The sequence below is a fragment of the Maylandia zebra genome, linkage group LG14 (assembly GCF_041146795.1).
Source record: "Maylandia zebra isolate NMK-2024a linkage group LG14, Mzebra_GT3a, whole genome shotgun sequence".
Classification (NCBI taxonomy): Eukaryota; Metazoa; Chordata; class Actinopteri; order Cichliformes; family Cichlidae; genus Maylandia; species Maylandia zebra.
In genome coordinates, this window is record NC_135180.1 from 35276731 (window position 1) to 35302058 (window position 25328).

A 25328-nucleotide genomic window follows, 5' to 3' on the forward strand; every position below is an offset into this window, starting at 1 on the left:
TTTGTCTACTATTTGTGCATATATGACATTTTTACATCATAGGGATGACAATAAAAGGTCTGCAGTACAATTCAAAGCCTCCACTGTGGGGTAGAAAATGCCCTCAAAACCAGTAATGAATCAATATAATGCTGTAGTGCACTGCAGCTTGATTATGTAGAGGATAACATAGAAAGTGATAATATTTGATTTCCTGGGGTTTTGATTATCTGTCAATGAGCTCTTAAAGGGGGCATGTTTTCAGGTATGAAACAGTTTTATTTGCTAATAGTTCTTGTCTGTTAATCAATAACAGCAAAGATATAACAGGAGACGTGCAGCAGCTGTTCCTTTCGATTGTTATTTTTTACTTGTTTTTAACAATGAGCAGACCTGCTGTTTAATTCATACTTTAAATTATCAACAAATGTTACTTCCTTTGTGATTTTCAGCAAAAGCAGAAACAGATTTCTGGTAATATTAGCCTGCTCTCTCTGTCTCACACACACACTCACACACACACACAAGCATGTCTGTATGAATGGAGTAATTGTGCCTTCATGCACACTGGGGGGGAAGGGTGTTGTGTTCTGATGCTGTTGGAAACGTGGTGTTTTGTTTTAGCTTTGCATGCACATGAAACACAGAGCTTAACTTATCTGGGTAAATATTTCAGCCTGCATGATCAGTGTCTTCAAATTTCAAGCAACCACAGAAATAAGGCTGGTGTATTATTCGAGCTCTCATTTACAGCCAGAAAGGGGCATAATAGGTCAGGACTAGTGTATAGGATGGTGACCTCAATTTATCAGAGGTCAGTCACCATAATGTGGTTCAATGACTTTTTAGGAGCCGTATCCTCGACATGGTCCCCAAAATTTAGGGTCCAGTTTCTGCAAAGCTCTGGCTTTTGGAAAACTACAGGCTAGAGGGATTAAACTTTGCCTTAATCCCTATTTATTTTTCACAGTCCTTTCTCAAGTGTTTCCCTCTGCCTCACAGAGGCTGGCTGCAGATTTAGATATTCAAGAAAACAACAAATCCACCAGTGTCCTCTCACTTGTGCCAAACAAACACACATTTCTGTGCCTCACATTGAAAGGCTTGGAAATGCAACAAATTCACTCACTATTGATTTATAGTCATTAGTTAGTGTGTCTGTGGGCCATGCACATAAAACAGCCCTTTGTATGTTGTGTGTAATTTGTTAAAACTTACTTTAAATATACTTGTTATCTAATAAATGTTATTTTTAAAGGTACTTTTTGTAAATGCTATCTATACAATTTAACCCGATCTTCCACCACCAGGGGGCGGTGTTTCACAGGTGTGCTTTTGACTTTCAGTTTTTAGCCCTGCCTTTTTTCATAATGACTTGCCTGATTGAATCGCTGCACCGTGTTCTAGTATAAATGAGCAGAAGTACCGATAATGACTCTTCCACAGTTATCAGCAGTTTTAATTATTCTTCAATGGCTGCCCTTTCTTTTTTTTCCTTTTTTTTTTCTTTTTAGAATTGATTTTAAAAATTTACTTGTTTCATTTAAAACACCGCATGTCTTGCCTGCTGCTTCCATAACAAAGAGAGGTTTTCAGCCAGAAACCTGCTTAATTTCCCACCTCACACTTATTAGTTATTATCATATCATATTGCTTTAAAGAATTTAAATAACTTTTACATTTCTTTCTGACTTCTCTTTTGTTTTGAAGGTTTAGATTATATATACTTAAAGATGTCATTTCTTAGCTCACGAGTTACTTTTAAGAGTTTCTCGTACGTTTTGCGTGGCTCTGTTTCAAACTTAAATGGTGGAACTTTTATTTATTTATTTTTCATTTTGTAAGACGCTATAAAGGATGTATCTACGCATTATGAAGTCACCCACTGGTTTATAAAGCCCAGAGCTAAGCATTTTCACCACTGCCATCTTAGTGTTTTGAAACTGGATGTGATATGTGAGTGGTGAACCTGATTGTAAAACTCCACTATCAGTGAGTCGTTAGTCGTGGGCCTATGTGAAACACAGAATGGCCAAACCTTTTAATTTTCTATGCAATATGAGATGAAAATAGCGACGGAGCCCATAAACGCACCAGGAAAGAGTTCACTGAGGTAAGGGTTGTCTCCTGCTGGTCATTACAAGAAATGCAGATAAAAGACACTTTTCAGGCCTTTTCTAATCAACCTTTATTAACACAATATATAGCTGTATGGGACATAAAGTCATAGCGGCTGTTTTCTTAAATCCTGCTGATAGCTTTTCTTCATCCTGGAAAGTTTACCATGGGTATCTTTATTTTCCGAGCTCTGATAGATTGCCGGAAGACAGATTTTTTTGCGGGGTCTTGAAGGCAGCTCGACAGATGAGAGAATAGCGCGTGTCTGTGTGCGCGTGCGTGGAAGGCAGCAGCCCTGCCTACCGTTGACGTTCCCCACTCTTTCTCTTGTCACTGTTTTTCGGGAGGCGAACTGGGGGAGAGGTCCGCTCTTCTCTCGTCTTTCTTAAAAACAGATGGTGTGTTCGTGACCCGGCGGAGACGTATCTTCGCCCTCACACGCCGGCGACTTCTTCAATTACCGCTGCAGCACTTTTAACCAAATCAAAGAGGAGAGGAGCCAAGGGCGGACTGGACAGAGAGGAAGAACCAACCATAGGACTCACACACTGGGAGGCTGCACGTCCGCCTGCTCTCGTCAATACATTGATTTATTTAACCGGGCCCTGAACGTCTCCCGGCGTCCAGAAGTGCTGCCTCAGCCGGTTCCTGCTTCCTTTTAAACTGACTGCGTCTTCGTGGACTGTCCCCAGAATTATTCAGCAAGCTAACAGGAACACACAAAGTCCCCTGCTTTTTTTTCTTCTGAATTCAGACCGTGGTGGCCAGAGGGACACTGAGTCCTCGCCTCTGTTTCCTCTTATCAGCCCCTATCGGTTGCTGTGTTTTCCACCGGCTGTGCGCGCTTTCCTCCTTTCTCAGCAGAAGACGATGCAGGTGGAGGTAAACCGGTGACCACAGGGGCTGTTTTGTTAACTATCCAGCAGCGTGTCAACAGAGATGAGAGGATAGCGTCTGGGAGGGGATTTGGGGGAAAGCGAAGCGCTAAGTGGGGGGTTCAGTGTTGGTTTTCCTTCTTCAGATGAGGCAGACACACCATAAAGACATGAAGTGGATGTAGCCAACCGGTTCAGTTTTTTTTAAAGCATCAGTTTAAGCTGGATCACTGTCTTGGTGATCTGTGCTGCCTTCACGGACTGTGACAATGAGGATTCTATGAGAAGTGAAGCCTTTCCCCCTCTATCTACATACAGCCAGGCTAGTCTGGGTGGCATTTCTTTCTTTCTTTCTTTTTTCACCCGGTGTGAACACAACCCAGACTTTTTTTTTCTCTCCTGGACGGCGAAGCTCACTCAGGGACAAAAAATGTCTTTACGCACAGCACTGCCTGGGAACGAGCGGAACCCGGACCATGTAAGTAGATAATTAAAAACCATAGGCGTCTGTCTGTGAGAGGTTGCACTTAGGTTTTTATTATGCTTTTCAAGGAGCTGATCATAATAACCCCCGTCAGCCCGCGGGCCCAGAGATTAGTCTGCCATGTGCAAAGAGCAGCTGCAATCAAGCAAGGCGACGTAGACGCGCTAATCTCCCCTAGCTCATTTGGGACAGGGTGCAGTTGGACACACATGCTGTCCAGGATGGAGATATGAAGATTAGACTTTCACCTCCACCGGTGTTTTCATTGCGCATGTTTACCCCCCCTCAGCTCTCAGCTGATCAATAATTAATGCATCTGATGCAAGACCACCCAGCCAACCCTCACCTCCACTCCATCACCTCCACCCTGTCTGGCCCGCCCAGTTTCCACTTTAATAAAACCGCGACAGAAAGCTCAGTGGGCAGCTCAATATTGCAAAATCTGCTGTGTCAGGCTAGCCTGGTCCATCCTGCTGATAGCCTTCTGTGTCTGTGGCAGCGTGGGATTTTGGCAGACTGTGTTTGAGTTGTTCTTGATTCAATTTTTAGTGTTTGTAAATATTCTTGTAATTACTGTGAACCTCTCTAATGTCCTATGACATCAGTTGAGCAGCTGTGCAGAATATCCCCACCTCTGTCTCAAGGGCACCCAGCTCAAAGCAGCTTCTCTTTTTGGATGTGAAGGTCTAACAAAGACCACTTCCTCTTAGTGCAGCTAACAAAACACTGAATACTTCCTTTCCTGCTTTTTAAGGTTATTTAAAGTGTATGCTGTCACTGCCTCAGGCCCTGGATATCTTTTGTTTAGATAGGTGCAAATATTTCCAATACCAGTAGTGTCTCTCACTGAATTTTCCTGCATCCAGGGTTCTCAAAGTGCAGACCCGAGGCCGGTGGTGGCCCTTAGTAACAAGGAATGATAAAGCATACACAATGTTTCCCACATTTCACAGAGGGATTGTAGGTATTGGTAATAAATAATTATTGCAAACGTGTGGAAGATTTGGACTGCTGCACTACAACAATAAGAATGCAAGACCTTTAGAAGTGTAGCTAACAAACGACAGCTTTTAAACATGTAAACTTGAAGGGTTGCAGACGTGTATCAGTAGCTACTGATGAGAAACCTGCTTAGTGAAACAGCAACTGACATCCCAAGGAAGTTAACGTTAACAGCATCCATCCTCAGGACACTCAGACATAATAGACAAACTTTAGCCTAACTGACTCAGGATATATCAGAGGATCAGACTCATTCCAGTGAAAGGAGCTGAAATATATGATGCTGAAGTTGGTGGAGAATGATATACTGGAATCTAGGCAGTTTAAGACCTGAAGTTAGGCTCACAAACAGCATTCCTGTGAAGGTGTACAAATCTTCGAGCATTCAATGGGCGAATTAGACTTTACTTAGATGCAGTGCCTCTATGAATTGACAACAAGTGCATTATTAGCAGGACTGCAGCCAAAGATCATTTTGGTAGTCGGCTAATCTGCCAATTTTTCTTCGATTAGTCAACAATTATTTCAATAACTCTTATCTCCTCTTCCTGTGGGCAAACCTGTTCTAGGCCCCAGTGCCTCACCTCCCCAAGTCTACCCACCTGTGAATATCACCCTGTTCTCTCTCTCTCTCCCCACAGATTAGCTACTTAATGTTAGGTGGAAAAGGTTTGCTATAGTATTAATGTGTGTAAAAACTAAACAAACAAACTAGGAGACAGTGTAGCTATCTCTGTTTATTGGTTTACAATCGCATTTCACTCATTAGCTGCCAAAAAGAGATTTTTCTGCCAAAAACTGATTTCTAGTATTTGCCAAATATTAACTGCCCGTATTTAAACTGCTCTAAATAACTTTTTGGCCTATAATTTGTGAAACAAATGTCAAATGACCTATCAAGTCATCTTGAGCCACAAACAGCATTCCTATCAAAAGGTGGAAGCCCAAAAGTGACGTTTATATCCTTTATTTATCCAGTTAAAATGTCTCATTGACATTAAAAAAAATATTTTTAAGAGTAATCTGACCAAGAGGATCGCAGAAATTGCAACAAATATAATAATAGGTTTAAAAAGATGTCTTATGTGGCCAAAAAGAACCGGATTGGTTTGAATGTAGGTACAATAACACATAAAGTCATAAGATACTTGGAAAACAGGTAATTTTTACATTTTATATATAATCACTTTGTAAATCATGTTCACCAAAGTCCTATTTACCAATATAAGTAAAGACATGACACATAAAAACATTGGAAATCAGTTTTAAGCAGATGATCATTTTTTGGCACAACAGCGGCGTTTTTAAATGCTTGTGCACTGCAGTAGTGCTGTCTCTGCTTTGCACTGTCTGTCCTGATGAACAGAATTAACTGTTTGGGATTTCCTTACCTGGATCATTGAGCATGCATCAAGATCTTCTTCTTCGTTGGTATTGAGCGCATTCTTGGCAGACGATAAGGGCGATAATGGCCACCATAGCTTCCTGCAGTATATTACAGTTACAAAAACACATTTATGTGGTATAGTATATGACGCATCGACAATAAAATTCTGCTTCCGCGTCATCGAGTATGTTGATGAATCGTTGTAGCCCTAATTTTTAGTAGCATTTTTTTTAATCCATCCAAGACAACACTGTTATTGATTCATAATTATGCAGTCCTCTTGCTCTTATTTTAAAAGAGGATGCTAAATTGAACTTGCTAGTGTCTCCAGTCTAGTCTTTCCCTGCTGGGTGGCTTGTAAGGATGTCGTTGCTCTGAGCTGTCTTTACTGTGCGATCCATTGCTCAGACAGATTTGAAGTCCATTGTCTTGGATTGCAGCTGCCGGCAGTAATCTGGAACCTGCACCATATAGAAAGATAGTACACTACACTAAGTTCACAGAGTACCACGATTGCAAGCAGCAGTCCAGGACCATGGACTTTGAGTCCATAGACTGGATAAGAAACTAACTGGAGAAGCAGCTGACTAGTGCTCCATCATTTATTGCCCCAGTTTATATATCATTTTATAGCATATTAAATTATCTAAGTACAGTCAGTGGGAAACACTGATGTAGCAATGTAGAACCAAGGGAGTGTTGCTTTTAAATGTCACTTCCTCTGTTCTTGCCATCTTAAAGTACTTTTGTGTCGAGACGTGTCTAGAAATACTTCCTTGCTAATGTTTAAAAATTAGAAGAAGATTAAAAATGATAAACCATTCTCTGAACAGAAGCATTTCAGACACTGTAAGGCAGCGGTCCCCAACCGTTTTTGGCGCCACGGACCGGTTTATGCCCGACAATATTTTCACCGACCGGCCTTTAAGGTGTCGCGGATAAATACAACAAAATAAAACTAGTACCGGTACCAAAAAAAGAAGATTTAATCATAACACACGTGAAAAAACCGAGTTAACGATAAAACGATAACAAAATAACGCTGAAAACCGATTTAAAAACCCTGAAAACCATACATTTCACATCTGAGCCTCAACTCTCGCGGCCCGGTACCAAACGACTCACGGACCGGTACCGGTCCGAGGCCCGGGGGTTGGGGACCGCTGCTGTAAGGGATCGACTGCTTGTGACAAATAAAGCTTTCATTCATTCATTCATTCATTAGGTCACTCTGGTTACGATAATTTATTGCACAACTCATTCTGGATTGTAGCAGTTAGGTGTTTATTGTTTATACCGCTTGCTGGAACGCTGAGGTTCTTTTAGAGGTGGCAGAATCTTCTTTGACTTTTATGCAAACCTGTTGTAGCTGGTTTGGACATTTACACCACATCCAAATAATAAAAATTCAAAAACATTAAAGTTAGATCGAGGCTTGTGTTACAATAAAGATTAAGACTAAAGAAGCTCAGTCTTCACATTGAGGAGAATCTGTTTTGTCCACACTGTGAGATACCAAATAAAAGCGAGAGCCACTGGTGGATTCTTTCCCCTGTTTTTTAATAACTGCAAGAGTCATAAAACGATTTCTCCTGAAGCAGAGCAGTAAACTAATAATAGAGCCTGTTAAATGCTTGATGCAGTCTACTCTTGTCAAAAATGATCCTTGTAGAAATGCATATGTAGCATTAAAGCTGGTGAGAACTCAGCATTGCAGGGAATAAACCAGAATGATTGCTGTCCTTGCTCAAACACAAGCCTTTTGTCTTAGTAACCTCACCATGGCTACAACATGGGGTCCTGCACACCCCACCCCCACCTTCCCATTATTCCTCACCCTCTCCTGTCCATTTTAACACACACACACACACACACACACACACACACACACACACACACACACACACACACGTTCACTCGCCGACTTTGTGCCTTCAACTTACAGACCTTATCCCATTTTGATTTATAGCGACGTCCATCCGGAAGCAAGTTTAGCCACTTGGCAGACATCTCGACAGTGCATCCTGGCAGCTGTTTTAAGGCCTTTATCTAAATGAATGGTCAGACATCAATAACTTATATTTCAGGCTTCACTGCATCTTCGCAGTCACCCGGGTTTGCTCGATTATAGAAAAAATCCCAGTCACAATTATTTTGATCAATACTGAAATCATAATTGACAGGATTACTTACAGACTCTGGAAGAATAGAAGAGTTATGGAAATTTCAAAAGTGGATTTCTTTGTTCTTTCATTACAATTTCATTAGAAAGAAAATGTTAACTGAACCTAACGTGCTGCAGCTTGGCAGGAGTTTCCTTGGAAATAAAACGGTCGCTCTACAAGAAAACAATAAGAACATATTTGACAACAAGCCAAAATTGTAATTGAAATTAAACGTTATCAGTTTGCACAGCCCTAGAATCATCATTCAAATCTGCTGAATGATGCTCGATTATTGTGCTTGGTGCACCTTCCTAGCAAAGTAACTACATGTCGACACAAATCAAAAACAGCTGCCTACAACTAGATCCGCTTGGTGTTAATATGCAGTGCAAACACAATATGTTGATTAGCACAAACATAATCACAGTTCAACACAAGGTAATTGGCAGTAAGTGTCTCTCACAAAGCTAATGCACAAGCTAGCGTTCTTCCAATATAGACATATGCCATTTTCCCATTTTCATCGCTCTGATAGTTTAGCTCCATCACCTCTGAAGTCTTTCTCCTTCCTGTGTTGTAGTAAAACTGTTGTTCAATATTTATTACCTCCAAGTCCAACAGGATTAGCCCTATTTCACTTGTGATTGCACCAGCGCACAAGTATAAACGCAAGCAGTGATGTTGCTCAGTAGGTGTAGGGGCTGCTGGGCTTTGATGCAGAACTCTAAACCCACCCAAGAACAGTTTCCAACACTGATTAATTAGAAATGTTGTTTGTGCTTCGGATCTTCACGTTGAATGCCAGATTTCATTACAGGGTAGTTACAGATGGTGGTAGAAAGACAAATAAAAGTAAATGGAAGTTTTGAATGCAGCACACATGTGGTTGAACATGTTGGTGCATGTATTTGTGTGTTCTGCATGTAAGACAGGAAAGTCTCACATGCAAAAGGCTCCGAGACCATCACAAATGCGCAGCGCATGATATTATCATGCTGTGGCTTCGTCTTCTGAGATCATCAACACCACATTGGCTTATCATTCAGTCACATCACACATGACACGACAGTCTGCACTTTCACGCCACGCTCTGCAATTTACATGTTCTTACTCTCTGTTCTCTGCTTTGCTCTCTTCTCTTGTTCAGTCCTGTCATTTCCTTTAACCTCCCCGTGTATATTTCTGACTCTGTCGCAAAAGTCACCGAAACCAGAACTAATACCTGACATGTCCTCCATCCTTTTCACCTTTATACCCCAAAGTTAAAAAAGTCCCTGCTGCTTTTTGTACTCTTTAACTGCTGTAAGTCCTTATAATTACTCTTCTGTATTTTATTGTCTTGTGCTTTTTTTTTTAATCAGAAAATTGCTAGTTGTACAATACTTCAAACCTGAACAAACCAAACCAGAATATCCATAAGGGCAGGATTATGCTTCTCTGTAGGCTGTGAACATTTTAGTAAAGAATAACTGACAGAAGGCACGTCAACAGTTTGCAGTAGGCGACATGAATAGCAAATAATTTCTAGGGTCACCTTTCAGGACGAATGAATAAATTACATTTTGCTTTTTACTTCCACTCTTATTTTGTGTGCTATGGATAATTGAATTGTTTTCAAGGACGTTGTTAATATTTTACATCTCTTTGTAACTTACTGAGCTCAGTCTTGAGCTTATTGTGACAGTTTTACATCTTTAATCTAAGGGTACAAAAATAAAACGACGTGAAGCAAAAACGCACTGATATAGCACTTTTCCCCAGTCAGGCAATCATGCATGTATTTGACCAGTACAAAGAAGCCAGAACATGCAGGAGCAAGCTGCCAGGATTCAAATCCTTCTTGCTATAGGCTTGTATTTAAATGAAATAAGGAAATGACAAAGATTTAAATTCTTAAATTGAAAATTAATATTTTCACTAATATTTTTGTTAAACTTATATGAGGTGTTATTAAAACGTTCCAATAAATCAACGTGATCTGTTTTGAAGTTGCATCTGTGTCAGTGTTCATCTCCCTCTGTAGTTTCCTTGTTTCCACATGCGGGTGACTTAACCCAACCTGCTAAACCTGCATCTGCAAACGGCCTGTGAGAATTTTCATAGAATCTTAAATTTTTTATTTAATCACAGGATCTTTTCTCCTCTTTAACTTTGTTTTGCTGTGTATTTGTGTTTTTAGAAGAAAAGGTTTCGTGGGATTATCTCTTGAGTTTAGAATATTTTAAAGTCTCAACAGCGAAAGTTAATTACAGGTGTAATAAACAGGTTTTAATAAACAATAAACAGGTTGCATTGCTCTTCTTAATGTTGAACTGTGGGAATGGGCACACTTTTTTGCTTGGGGCTAGTCATAAGGTTTTAATGTGTGTGAGAGAGAAGGAAGTCGTATAGAGGGTGTGGGTGAGTGCTTGTGTGCACATGCACAGCTGTGTTTTCTTACAAAAAGGCCAACATGTCTTTCAGTGCACGACTGCAGGGCACGGCGAGGCTTTTGTGTTTCCCTGGACAAGCAAAAAGATTCAAGTACTTGCTGTCCAGACATGTTACCCAAAAACTGGCACCCTCCTTTGATGCCCACGTTGGCATTCATTTCACCTAGAAACACTCCAGATACAGTCATAAACAGCCTTAGGCTTTAAATCATCTGGTCCGCCGAGGCCAGCCGAACCATGCATGATGGGTATGAAATTAAGCGGGCTGCTGTTAAATTGCTTGCCCAGTTTTATAGAAAAATGTGAAATAGTCATGAGAACTATTTGTTTGTGCTTATAGATATAAACTGTCATGTTGTTTTGTGACAGCACAACTCTGAAACTGAAATTTTTCAATAGGAGGTATATTTTGTGCACGTAGCACATATGTTGCCTAGATTCTTCAGCCAAGACGTGTCACTGAGGCTAACCGACCTTTAAAAGTCACGAAAAACTTTTTGTTTTTACCAAACCACAATCTTTTTCTAAACCTAATCAAGTTAATTCCCAACCAAAACGAGTCGTCTTTAATAGCCTGACCCTGACATAGTTGTTTTTATTGTCTGAGCCGCTTCCAACAGTAACATATTTGAAATTAATGACACTTTAAAAATAAATGAAAAACAAATGAAATGGAAAGATTTGTTATTCTTGTAGCACTTTGACTGAGGTTTCTTGTGTGAGCAGCAAAACCCCACGAAGCCTCCGCATGTGGACCTTTCTGCCCTTTAAAAGTGGAAGACATCATTAGTACACATGAAAATTCATGCCCAGAAATACAAATCTGCAGATGAAAGCTTGTGATTATAGCACAAGGTGCATTGAAACTCTGTACTGATCGCAGTGCCTTGCTGATGTTTACTTTTTTGTAACCTTGCCAACTGAATCCAACTTAAAGGCGTTTTGGATTACAGCTGCAACAGCGGACCCAAAAGGTCAGAGAAGCAGAACACTTGGAGGGAAGTTTCCAGCTCAGATCCCTGGAGACGTGATTGAGTTACCCTCTGTTTAGCCTTAACAGCTACAGCAATGTTGCCCATGAGCGGGTCACAGAGCCCCCAGTTTCCCTGGTTATATTTTACAGCGTACAGTAGTAAACAGTGAAACTGCAGAAGCATGAGTGTAAAGCAGGGCAGCATCAGGAAAAGAGCTTAAGAGCTTACTGGACCTTCCTGAAAATGGCTTGCTCAAGAGCCTCTCAGTGGCAGATTTTTAAGGAAAATTTAAGGATTTGCATTCCCTGCTCACATTACCGGCTTAGAGGCTAATGTCAATAGTATTTATCTGTTGTTTTTGAATTGCATTTTCTAAATTACTTTTCAAACACCCAGTGTGCCATTCAATGGGCCGTATGGTTCCTGTTGGTTTCATTTGAGCAATTTCTGAAGATTTTTTGGGGTTTCATTTGTGCCCATAGCTACTGTTAGAAATGTAAAATCAACAAAAGCTACCTATAGTCTGATAGAAATGTAGTTATTTAAAAAAATGCATTGAAGATCATCATTGAAAAGGTCTTAAATTAACGCTGAAATGGGGAGATAATAATTGGGATTAGCTTTATGATCATTCCAAAGAAGGGACGCTGTGTTAGATGCAGGTTAAAGAGCCTAAGCCAAAAATAATAAACACAGTGATTAAACTTTGCTGGCACCAAATCCAAAATTAACTGTCTTGGCATTTTGTCAACACAGATTGTTTTCTCTCCAGCAATTATGTAATTCTAGTTAAGTGGTTAGGCAACAAACGCTGAACAGGTGGCGTTTTCTGGAGATCAGGCTACCATGTGCAGAATGACACTTTTCACGGAGCCTATGCTAACTGCCAAACGCTCACAAAGACCCCTGCAGACAAGCAGATTTGCACAATTACAAAATCTGAACCAGGAGACAAGAAGAAAAGACACTCAGATATTCATAGTCAGAGCACACAGTCAGGCTGTTGTGTTCATTGTGTAGAGGGCCTCTTCGGCTGTCAGGTGTCGACTTACTGTCCTCAGTGTTTCTCCTCAGGCCTCAGCTGCTGCAGTTTAACCAAAAGCCCTTTTAGTTAACAGCCATCCAGTGTTTTTCAACCAGAAAGACCAGGTCGCTCTCCATGAGCTATAACTGCAGTTTTAGTGCTCGCTGGGAGGTCTCATCAAATTTGCAAAACTTGTGTGCCCCTTGAAAAAAATAATTTCATGCCCAATTTGGGTGTTCGAGAGGAGCCATAGAGCGAGCTGGATGTTTGGGAGTGAAGGTTCGTGTGATGTGTCATTCAGCTGCCTTCTTTGGCATCTTTTTCCCACGCCTGGTCAAATATCAGACCTAAAATATGAAACTCTGGTGGTTTCTACACAACTAACAACAGTTGGTCCTCATGTACTTAAGGCAAGGAGTCTGAGGCTATTCCCGATAGTTCTGGCCCTAAATTAGTGCTTCAGTTAAGAGAAGTGAGAAATATATCTGTCACATTTCTGGTGGTTTTTTTGGTGGAAGGCCAAAAACTCTGTGTGTGCTATGATGTCTTGTTTACAGATGAAACTCTGCTTACCAACTTTTTAAAGTTATTAAAAGCTGTATGTGATTATGATGGAATCACATGATTTGTGTGTGCATGTGATAATGTTTTAGTAACTAAAGTAAAATATTCAGCAGTCCAACATCTCTAGCTCATACCAAAAGTAGTTGGGTTTTTTTTTTTTTTTAAATTGTGGTCAGTATAAACGCAGAGCCTGTGATGCAAGCTTTGTCACAATACTTCCTGTTCCTCTGTGTGTTTTTGTTTGAGCTAAGCTGACTTTTTTGCATTTATCATCTGGTTATAGACAGAGAGCTAGAAGTACATTGCAAGTGTTGTCAATAACTATAGTATGACTTCCCCTTGGCAGTGTGGTTAATAGCTTCCTGCAGCAGACCATAATCTCAAAGAACACTACTACTAACATTGACATCCATTATTTCACCCGCTTAGTCAGAGGGTCTGCAAAATTGTTGTCTGTGAAGCCAAACCAGCAATTACATTTAATTTAAGAGATGTTACCAAGCAGGTCATGTTTCTCTCCGATCAGTGTGCATGGTTTCGTGTTCTAGACAAATTGCTTTGGGCATGAGGAACAAACATAATTGTGAGAGGTTGTGTAGGTCTTGTAATTTTACATTAGGTAACAAAAAGGCCAGAAACAAAGACTGAGCTGTGGGAATGATGGAAAAGGGAGTGGGTAGAAGGTACTGAACAGAAATTAAGAGGTCAACTGTCAAATGATTAAGAGGACCTGACTCAAAAGTGTATGCTTATTTGACATAGACTGGTATGAATGTGGAAGTATGCCGCAAACTGTGAGTAAGACGGGCTGCTAGTTTCACAGATTACAAGTTGTCTTGACTAATCCAGTAATGATCAGCATCATAAGTTTTATGTATGAAAGGAAGTAAATATTTCATACGATTTGCCTAGTTTTAGCAATTATCACTCCCACCAGAGATAACACTCGATCGCACTCATCTCTGACATTACTGAAAAAAAGCCTGATGAGCTGCTAGCTCAGAAAATGAATTAAAAATTAAAACATTATTACAAAAATCTTTCAAATGGAAACTATTATTATGGTTTGACTTCTATTCTGACTTTCACCCTGTGTACTGAACCTTCCATTATTACATGTCCACAGTTTTTGCTTGAGTAATACTGAATACTGCCGTATACTTAAAACTAATCTTAGTAGTCAGTGTTTCCACTTGGGTGATTCCTTTGGTGAGGGTGGGGGGCTCCCCAGCTTTTCTATTTAGTACACAAAAAAACAGATGATACAAAAGTTTCTTCTGTTGCCACCTGGTAACATCTGGTTGCTATGGAAAAATGTGCATTCTCTGACCTGTTGGTGAGTGGTTGCTGGCTGTTGCTAGGTGAAATTGGTTGCAAAGAGGTTGCTGTACCATAAACCTGCTTGTGATTCCTGTGATCACTAGAAGATCGCTGCGGCTGTCGTTTGCGTGGAAGATGCCGACTTGTCTGAAAACACTTTTAGATTAATTAACACATGTTGGGAAGTTTTCAATGTATTTGCAGTAGGCTGTCATGAACCATGTGCTGTTTTCATCTCACCGTTGTACCTCCCTTACTGTGCATGCTCAATCCCTCAGTCCTACCACAAACTATGAGAGAAATGAATGAGATCATACATGACTGCAAAAAGCAGCAGAGAGACTGACACTGTGAGGACATGACTGAAATGGACAGTAAATTTTTCCCCAAAGGGAATTGTGCCTTTTCTTTGCATTTATTGATGTAAATTTATACAGTGATGCAGGGTTTAGAGAGAGAGGAGCTGAGGTCTAGCCAAGGAGTGACTCAGCTCTTTAATCCGCTGCTGTTGATCCAAACAGAATAAATCTGACCCTGGCGAATGATATGCTGAGTAATGTGGCACATTTCCAGAGGCAAAAAGAAAGCGTGTGTGTACATTTGCAGTCCTGCCTTGTCCAGACAGAGGAATCCAGTTACATTTTGCATACTGTGGGGTCAGATGATGTCACACTGGAGGAAGGAGGCTGCATTTAACCCACAGTGTTGGGTAGTTGTCCTCTTAATATTTGTGCTGTCCGCTTCATGTAGGGGATGATATTTAAATGTCTTCTCTTAAAACCTCTCCGAGGTATTTCAGCCTAAGAGGGTAATGGATTTAACAAAAGGGGCATTGTGGTGCAGAAAACAGTAATTTATTCATATTCGGTTTGATTTTTTTTCAGCACAATTACTGCTTTTAGTGAAGACTTGGTCATCACAAGATGACTTTTTTTTTAAATGGGGTGTTTAATAACAGCCAGAGTAGCTGACACTTAACAGGGTAGTTAACATTGTCTTGATTTTTCAAATTAAGGTCAATTTAATGATGATTTTAAGCCTTAATAAGTGTTATAATCAGGGGTGCACATAAGTGGTCCGCAGGTGCGCATTCGCTGTCAAAATAAAAGATGCGCACCAGATAAGAAGTTGCAACGTGCGTTTGCGTCCATATAAAAAGCTGTTTTTGTCCGCTAGAGTGGGATTTTCACGGCACATTCTGCACCACATCTCTGTGCGTTCATCATTTGTTTGAAGCCAGCTCACCTCCTGCATCCACTTTTCCGAGAATACGTGCTTCTTTTGCGGTTCGGACTCCTTCTGACATTTCTTTGGAGGTGGAGGAACTCCAAAGTAGTTGCTTAAAGGAGCTTGCTTCTTGACATCTTTAAGAGTTCTAACCAAATGTCTGTCCTCCTCCAGAAAAGCTTATGTACACGAACGCGCATTGCAACTTCTTATCTGGTGACAGCTAAGACAGCAAATGTGCACCTGCAGACCACTTATGTGCACCCCTGGCTATAATGTACTTGGCCTGACCCGAGGGCCCAAAGAACCAGTTTTAAGCGTGTAAAAATAAGAAAATGCAAATCTCAGTGGAATCAAATCAGGCTGCTCTGAGTGAGACTGCTAAATGCCTTGCTGTATTATTGTATTTTGATCATAAATCAGAAGGTTAACATTGGACTTGCCATAAAAGACAGAGAGGGAGAGGAGCAACACTGGTCTGACTCAAGTCTGGGCTAATGGTATTGGTAGGAATTTTAGTGACTGTGGCAGAAGCCAACCAATGTCTATCTGCTTCTTTGCTTTAGTCATCCGTGGATAATCTGAAACACAAAAAATGCTTTAGGGATGTTCTGTTTGAATATCAGTCATTTATGTTGTTTAAGGGGCGACATGTGGAAGCAATGCTTATTAGTCACAGCGTGAAATAGTTGTGGGTTATTTAGACTCCCTTTGAAATAAAGTCAATTCTTCTTTCCGCTCTCATTTATTCCAAAAATACACACATTTTAGTCCAGTTTGACCTTCATCTATTCATCATACTCTTCTCTCACACATTTCCTGCCACTCTTTATCATCTGTTTACTAGTACAGCAGAAAGTGTTACAAAATGATTCATGAAGAAATATCAACTCCAAAAGATTATTTCCTGCGATGAACACAACACGATGGTGGTGACACAGTATAAGCGCTGAAATGTTTGAGTAAGGACTGATAATTACGCTACATAAATACTGTCAGTATTAAGTTAATTAGAACAGAACTCTTGAGCTTTACAGCATAGCTTTGAGTGTTGTGAAATAGATGAGCCATTAGGAGATTTCTTTTGTATATTGATATAGACTTAATATATGCTTTTTATAAAATGGAGCTGGGTAGTCTTATCCATGATGAGGGTGTTTAACCCTAACTGGCAACCAACACTGAATGGACATCAGCTAAACGACAACATTTGCCTCGACTTTCTTTACTTTTATTCTTCCGGGCTTTAGTTTTACTAACTTTGCCATGTTGTTTTTATATTTGCGTATAAAATGGTTGTGTTGTTCCTTCTCCACTCTTCACCGTGCCTTTGCCACCAAGACTTGAGTCTTTCACGCACAGATATCTATGCCTCGTGAGACAAAAATGTTTAGGAGAGGATGTAAATGACTGTCTCTGCAAGTCCACGGTTAACCACCCTCTATGTATGTTGCAGTTTGCATCATTTTCTAGCTGATTTTAGCTCTTTGGTTGACACTCTTATTTATCACACTCTCATATGTCAACGTGTATGGTCCCTGAGATCGTCATCTGTTAGTGCAGTACTGTTATGAACGGCAATATCTTGGAGTTTTGGCTTTAAAGTACTAGTTCCTCTTTCGTTCTCAGAAATAGATGCAAGATGACTAATTCGATTTTCGCTCCTTTTTGTAAGCCACACAAAATGCTTCCTGCTTTTTCAAACAAATCCGATCACATTATGAGGGAAGTGAAGCTCCAGCAGCTGGTTGAGCTGAAGCTCCATTGCATCAGACAGCTTGTCTGTTATGGTCACTGGCATGGGTTTTTTTTTTTTCAGCTCTTTCTTCCTTTTGGGGCCTGCCAGGAAATGCTCGCTGAGTGTTGCAGCTCAACATGTGACACGTCTGCTGTCATCGCTGTGACATCTCTGTCTCCAGAACAGGATGTGATGCTGGTTAAGTTCATGCAACTTCCTGCTGCTTTTGACACACACTCCTGATGGATGAGTGAGATGTGACAGGTTTATACAGGGATCCTGAGCTCTTAGAGAGGAAGAGGAAGACTTTCTTGTGAGCGTGGACAAAGCTAATATTTTTAATGTGTACTCCCACTAGCAGTTAGACTTAAAGTGTAGATTGCCGGTTGCATGAGAGGAATGTAGAGCTGCCAGTCAACCTCAAATTATATGATCTGGGGCCAGTTTCACAATAATAGAGTTTACTATGGCTTAGATAATGGAAATATGCTTAAAATAGATGTGTAAATTCAGACCATAAGACCTTAAGACCTTAACTTTCTTAAGCAGGAGCACAATTAATAAGTAAATAAAGATACTTACATCAAAAATAATGGCACACTAAGTAGCTTCTGCAGAAATTGTTAGTCTAAAAAAAGGAAGAGGGACTAAGAAGCCTAAAAAATGCTGCTGAGATAGTGGGTAGTGTAACCCTCGTGTTGGTACTTTCTAATGGTCGAGTGGTTTATGTAGGCTAATTTTGATGTTGGGTGCAGCTGCTTGACTAATCATTTAACGCAGCTTAAAGCAGCTTATTTCAGTAAACACCATAAATTGGATTTGATAACAAAGTAGTGTTTGTTATGTGTTTATTATTCTTAGCAACACATGATGAGTCATGTTGGGTTTTTTGGGGGGGTGCTTCTTCTAAATGTAAGGATATAGTTAGCTTGGCTTAAAATAAGTCAATCTTTATTTTTAGTGGCCAGAAACCAGTGCTCCCCCAGTTGAATTCTCGTTGAAACAAATGATAGCATAAGGTCAGTGTAGACCACATGCTGTGACTCAGTTATCCACAGAGAAAAGCACTGCCTTGGACTAATGCATAGGAAAAGTCAAAACTGTCTCGGTGAAACTAGCACCTGGTCGGCTACATTCAAAACAACCTATTGGAATAAAGTCATTGTGTGACTTTCCTATCACTGCAATAAGTATGTATTTCCCTAAACTGGTTTGTTTCTTTGTTTCCCTTTAAATACCTTTAAGTTTTTCCCTCCTACATAGTTTACAGCTGAACATGCTTTAACCTCTCGGGCAGGACAGGGAATCTAACATATCCAACTCACTGTTACTGACAGCAATTTCTCTTTCCTTTTTTAGCATAAGATAAGAATCCTTCTTATCTCTTTGTTTTTTTTCTGTTATGTTATGGAGATGACGTGTCTGCAGTCATGTGTAATAGAGCCAGTGACGTACCAGTCTGAGGCCGAGAGCCTCTGGAGCAGAAGAGGAAGCTGTAGTGTAGGTCACTGTGTCTGTGACGATGGCTGAAGGTTACACCATTCCTCTGCTGGGCATAAGGTCACACATCCTGTCTTTACTTAGTACCTCCCTACCCAACACACACACTCAGAGCAAAAGTAAGTCCAAGACACCTCCCTCAGGGTGTGGTCCATTGTGTGGAAGCACATTTGTATTCGTCATAGTGGGTGTCTTGACGTAGTGTTGCCTGCCTCGCCTTTACATTCCTCCAGTTTAATTTAAAACTAATATAACAGACCACAGAAAAATCACATTTTAATTCTGCCTTTGCAACAATGAGCTGAGTCTTTTGAGTTATTTATGAGTCCCGCTACAACATATAAGCAATAATCCCTATAACAACAACAACAAAAGTTTAATAATTTACAGAAGAGAAACAGCATCCAGAGAAATGATAAACTAGAAAAGATGACAGGCATGTTCCACGGAGTATAAAAGAGGAAAATGTTCCTCAGGCAGATTAGGCCCATATTGAGAGTAGATGAGATTCATGAGTTTCCATTCATCGATTCATATCCATTTTGTTTGGCTCTACTCCCACACAGATCAGTGCAGATGGAAGATAACTCCTGTGCTGTACAATAGCCAAGCCAGACATGCAAACGTGTATGCCACCGCAATGCCACCACATACCTGAGCGAAAACTTACCTCTTATTGCAAACTAAAAGTGGTTTCCTGTGATTTGTAGCTCATATCTCTGTAGTTTTTCACAGAAAAAGACGGGACCAGAATGCTGCAGATCTGCTTAGAAAAACCAGTTAAATGTGTTAGTGTTAAATCATTTTTTGCTCTTGGTTTAAGAACAGATCTTTATCTGCTTTGTTGACACCTGATCATGATCATCATCCTTCAGGCATGTCACGCCATCATAAAGATCTGAAAATGTTGAGAAACTGCACAAGAGGCTGTAGTTTTATTTTATCTTATTAATTATAAGATAAAAATTATTCTGTTATAGCAGCCAGCTTATATTAAACTAACACAAAATCTAATAAGAAAACATCAGCCAAAAGCAAATAGCTCCACAAAATCAAATTACTCTATACAATAAAATGGCTACATGAAGTAAATTAGAGAGTAAAGCAGAAAACTGCAAACACCAGATCATATTAAAGTGTCAGAACAGAGAGTGTAAAGTGTAATGAGCACTGCAGGTTTGGAATAAAACCATTAAGGTGCTCGGACATACATGTGGTGTTGCCTGATGTGGGGAAAATGTCCTGCACCTGTGTATATAAGCTGATTATAGACGTGGATGACTATGCATAAAGTGTAGAAATTTCTTTAAACAACTTTTGGCAACTTTTCAAGCTAAAAGTCGGCGTCAGATCTTTCGGCATCATGTCAGGCCCTTTGGCAGCTACGCTCACACCTTCAGCGCATTGTTGTTTAATTGACATCAAGCTGTCATTCGTGTAAGCCACACATGAATTTATAGGAAAAAGCTGGCATGCTTCCTTTGTTGAGTCATTGACAGGAGCCTTGCCTGTCAACAGTGTGTTCCTCTGTAAGATGATGTCAAAGGAATTATTCAGAAAGTAACAAAGAACATTTCAGCTTGTTTTTTCTTCATAGAGACTAAAGTGTAAACTGTAAAATGAGAGACTAACAAAACACCAGAATCTCACTCAAGGAAACTGAAGCACAAACTTCTTTGGTGGTCTTTAAGAGTCAACAAGCTGTATTGTCGGATAATTTAATTAAAAACGCTTCAAGAGGCACCAACAGTACACAGTGGAGCAGTCCACTTTAGTGACTAATTTTACACCTTAGCAGCATCCAAGTTGAGTGAGTTCTGAAAATAGCTTCCCACTATGCAGCTGTTATCAGCAGGGTTCAACGCTTTTTTGAACCAGACCATAAATGTGCTTTTAATGGTTCAAAGTTGGGAATTTTAATACTGGGATCTGGGGATACCCTAAGGAGTTACCCTAAGGATCATTAGAGGAAGTGGTGTTTTTGGTACTTTATCATTTTTCAGCTCCGGAGTATGCATACTGGACAGAAGCAAAATCTGATTTTGTAATAAGGATAAACATTGTATTGGTTTAACCTCGCATACGTTCTTGCTACGATTTAACGATGCAGAACATGGACACCAAATCTCAGTGCTTTCAGTCTACAAGGACAAGGTGCAGCTTGTTTGCTGAATGTGCAAATCATTTAGCAACAACCACCACACACACACACACACACACACACACACACACACACACACACACACACGGAGCCCTTCATCCATCTTCTATATCAAATGTCACCTTACACCCATACTGGAGGGGGAGGGTGGAGGCTTTAATCGCCCCACTCCCCACCCTATGATATCTTTGCTGCTGCAGTCTACCAGCAATATAGACTCCATCACATCTTGCTCAAGCACACACACATGCACGGGCCTGCTTGTGAATGAAACTGCGTGGTAATCAGCAGGATTGGGTGAATCGATAGACTGCACTCCCTGAAGATGGGGAGATGGCGAGATGGGAGTAGTGTGATGGAGGCCACCGGGATGCTCAAAATGATGAGAGGTCGCTGAAAATGAAGATAGCGTCGTGAGACAAAAGAGAGGGCGTGTCCGGGCATGGCGAGGAGAATAGAGGGAAAGGAGGCAAATTGATTTGTCTGGGGGAAGGGATGAACCAGAGGAGAGAGAGGAGGTGAAATTAAAGGGGGGAAGGGAGAGGAAGAGGAGAAAATGAAGGAACACATTTGCTTGGTGGCTATGGCGTTTTAAATATCATATTCCAACTCTTTAGTTATAATCCTTCAATAAAATATTAGTTTCAGTTTGTACTATTTTGGTCCGAACCTTGATGTGTGATCAGCTTCAGAAAGAGAGATGAAAGAATATCAGCTGAGGGCGATTTTTATTTGTTTTCTGGTGTACTGATTAATGTTGCAGACAGTCCACAATCAAATTTATTCTTCTAAACAATAAACTCGACATTTTGTTTTTTTACATGGTAGTTTAGCTTTTAATAGTAATTTCTTCACATAGCATATGAGCTAGAAACATCTCCTTTCTTCATTTACAACCAGTTAATGCCCCCCAGGGATGTAGCACATTTCTCAAAAACCTGCTTTTCTCTTTGTCTTTGCTGTTTTGTATTAGAAATATGATGGAAAAATGCCTCAAGTGTTTCAAAAAAATGCATTTTGGAAAGCTAATAAAATCTAAGAATGGAAGTCCACAAAGAGAACGACAAAAAGGAGGCGCGATGAAAGCTTTTTGATGTCTGAGAGATGCAAACGGGTAAAACAGGCTGGGTTTAAAAGGTCCTAACAGCAATAACAGCAAATGGTGATACAGTCTGAGGTGGAATCACAGATCTTCTTGACTTGAACCTCATTTGTCTGCAGATTCTTCTTAGGCAACACTCTGCCAGTGATATTGCCTAATCTAGAAATTTACCAGTGATTCACAGAATATGTTAATCGTGATATTGCTTCTGTGGAGATATACTAACACGGCAACATTTACCAGACAACAATTATTCTCAAACCCATGGAAATGTGAGTTGGCTCCTGAAACGAGAAGCAAATATGTTCCTGCACTACTGAGTTGGTGGAAATAGGGTCGGCTGTTGAGTCATCTAAAAAAAACAGACATGATTTTTGTAGAAATCTTTGGGTTTTTGTTTGTTTTTTTTTCTACATCACTTAACATCCATGGTGCTACAAGTCTCTGCAGTTTCTTATGACATGTAGTTTTGAATATTGAGTAATTCTCATTTTTCTAAAAGGTCTCATCTGACAGGGCTGGGCATGAACTTTTTCTGGCACTTTTTACTTTTTGCTTGTCCAGGCAGAGACGCCGCTAATCTGGGGTAGAAATGAAAGCAATTCATTTCAACTGAATTTAAAGAAATCAGGTGGGAGAAAAGAATTGCTGTCTCAGACGAGTGAACAGATCTTAATGCTGAACTTTGACATCTGTATGGAGTACTATGCAATTTATTTGAGCTTTTTCATTTTTAATTGATTGCAATGACGGGGCACTTTTTCGTCCTTTGAAAATAATGCTAATTATTCATGCTTTGCATGAAATATCACCCTGTAACACAGTGAGTAATGAACATTTAGTTGCTATTTACAGTTTTCCAAATGAAGCGGTCTATAGCTGGAACATTTCCTGATGGCTTTCACAGAGAAAAGTGGTGATTTGCTAAATATAGTGAAAAGTGTAGCAAGTCATTTGCAGGAAGGACTGAATCTCATTCGCCTTTGAGTTACAAGGTAAAAACTGATACAACTGTCAGGAACAAGGTTCTGCATCATTAATTGATTGTGAAAGTACTTTGTAGCTAACAAACAACATTTAATGCTGAGATTTTACAATAGTAATGTTCACCCTTCATTCCAGATGTTTGTTTTCATTGTAGTCAGGTCAGGTACCTGAAGCTTCCTCTATTTTCTTGTTTCTTTGTTCCGCATGTCATCCTTACTGCAGATGGGTATTTATGTGTCCATTCAGTGCTCGGGAAAGCAAATGGAGAGATTAAAACTTGAAGTAAAGCGGTCAAATAAAACCGACAGTCAAGTCTGGGAGATAAAACAATAAAGATAAATGATCAGAATACATTTGACTCCAATTGAAATATGAAACATGATCAATGTAAAGTCAGTAGAACAAAAGGCCAATGATAATAAGAATAGCGCTGCACTCATATTGCTGGAGTAGAGTTGGGTCTGGCTGACACACAGAGCGTAACATTTGTCAGACCTATATTACCTGTCTCTCCCTCATCACTGTGAGAAAATGACAAAGGGTTGGTTGGTTGGCTGTCGCAGTTACCCTGCTGTTTCACTCACCAATCTATTCTTTAAAGGGTGATTAAATTCAGACTGTTGTGGTAGTTTTAGATATGAGCATGTTGTGAGTATCAACAGACGCTCAGGTATGAAGGCCAGATCGGTTTCCCACCACCATCATTAGGAACACGAGTCTAACGTCACTGACCCTGCAGCCACACGAGTGTGCTGAATAAAAACATCGAGGGGTGCTGGGTGCTCTTTCTTTTCAACTTCTGGTGTCTGGTACAGGCTTGCAGTTACATAGTCAGTGTCACAAGGTATCTATAGGCATGCAAATCATTTGGAGCTTGTGACTCTCTTTCACTCTTTCAACATCGGTGCAAGTATTTTAAATACGTTCGGTCTGCTACTAGTTAAATTTCCACTTAAATAATAATTTAGCCAATTAAAGGTGAAAAAAATACTTAAAAAATCAATAGGTATAAAATTTAATAGGTATATTCCATCTACTATGATTTATTTTCAAGGGAGAGCTGCACAACTGAACTGTTTTGCTTGAAAAATTTAGGGTTTTTTTTTTTTTGGTTTTTTTTAACCATTCAGCTCTAATGTTGTTTTTATTTAACGAACTGTGAGTGGGAGTCCTCTTTCAAGCAAAATTTGTTTTCTCTTACAGTTAGAGAGTATCACATCTAAGATTTCACATTGGATACAGTTCTTAAGATTCCACTGTGTTGTTCATTAAGAATGAATGGTGTCAGTCACAGTAGTTTATGTATTTATCTCTCTCTTTCTTCAGCATACCTCCCTGTCGGCCAGCCGCTCAGAGAAGGGCACGGGCTGGTCAAGCCGCTCACTTGGTGCCAGATGTCGTAACTCCATCGCCTTGTGTTCAGATGAACAGCCACACATTGGAAACTACCGACTGCTCAAAACCATCGGCAAAGGCAACTTCGCCAAGGTTAAACTGGCGCGACACATATTGACCGGCAGAGAGGTGAGTTCAAAGAAACAAGAAGGAGAGAAAAACAATGCACAGAAAGCAAAAAGCAGAAAAAATCCTGATAATTATTACGCTGAAGGGCAGCCGTGCACAGTGGCTCATATGAGGCTAAAAGAAAAGAGTTTAGGGGTTGGAGCAGAAGTAAATACTGCAGATCCTTGTAGCGCAGTCAAGGCCTTTAAACCTTTTGAAGAAAGACAGTGTGTGTGTGTGTGTGTGTGTGTGTGTGTGGGTGTACGTCCATGTGTTTAAATACACTGTAGTCTTTCTTCTCATAAAACCCTTGACCTACATTAGCTCAGTTGATAACTCTGGGCTCAAGAAACTTTGTGTGTCTGCCACTGGCTTAATCATGTGATAGCTGCTGTTTCCACCCACATAAAGCAGAAGACAAATATGGTGGTTTAAAGTTGTACTGGTATGTCCGGGTCAACACATGCTGTTAAACCTCTTGCTTTATTAAGTAAGTTTTAGCTTTTATGTCTTTTCTGTGTTGTAAAACATGGCGTGGTTTGAACTCTTTGGCCTCATTACAGTTTGTTTTGATTCACTTGTATTTTCTCATTTAAGACTATTGGATTGTGTTGTGCTTGCTAGTAGTATTACCCAATGCTAAAGATTCTTCAGATTATTCTAGTTCAGGGTTTATTTAGTCCGGAAGCTGGAGTAAACTCATCATCTAAGCATATTTTTCAGTAGCCATCAAGTGTCAGACTGTCTTGACTGTCAATATGGACACTGAAGTGGCTGATAATAAAT

The 25328-nt window shown here is 40.1% G+C and overlaps 1 protein-coding gene across 3 annotated transcripts in view; it reads left to right on the plus strand.

Annotated features, from left to right (window-relative positions):
* The window catches only part of mark4b (MAP/microtubule affinity-regulating kinase 4b), a 61375-nt gene that overhangs the window by 1848 nt on the left and 34199 nt on the right, over positions 1-25328 (plus strand). The window contains exons 1-2 of one of the 3 annotated variants that reach the window (XM_004569617.6): positions 2347-3450; positions 24366-24563. In XM_004569617.6, coding sequence (XP_004569674.3) covers positions 3253-3450; positions 24366-24563 — 396 coding nt within the window. In that variant the 5' untranslated portion in view covers positions 2347-3252. Of the gene's footprint in view, positions 1-2346; positions 3451-24365; positions 24564-25328 lie in introns of those variants that run through there. The other 2 variants (XM_004569614.6, XM_004569615.4) reach the window with 2 other exon arrangements.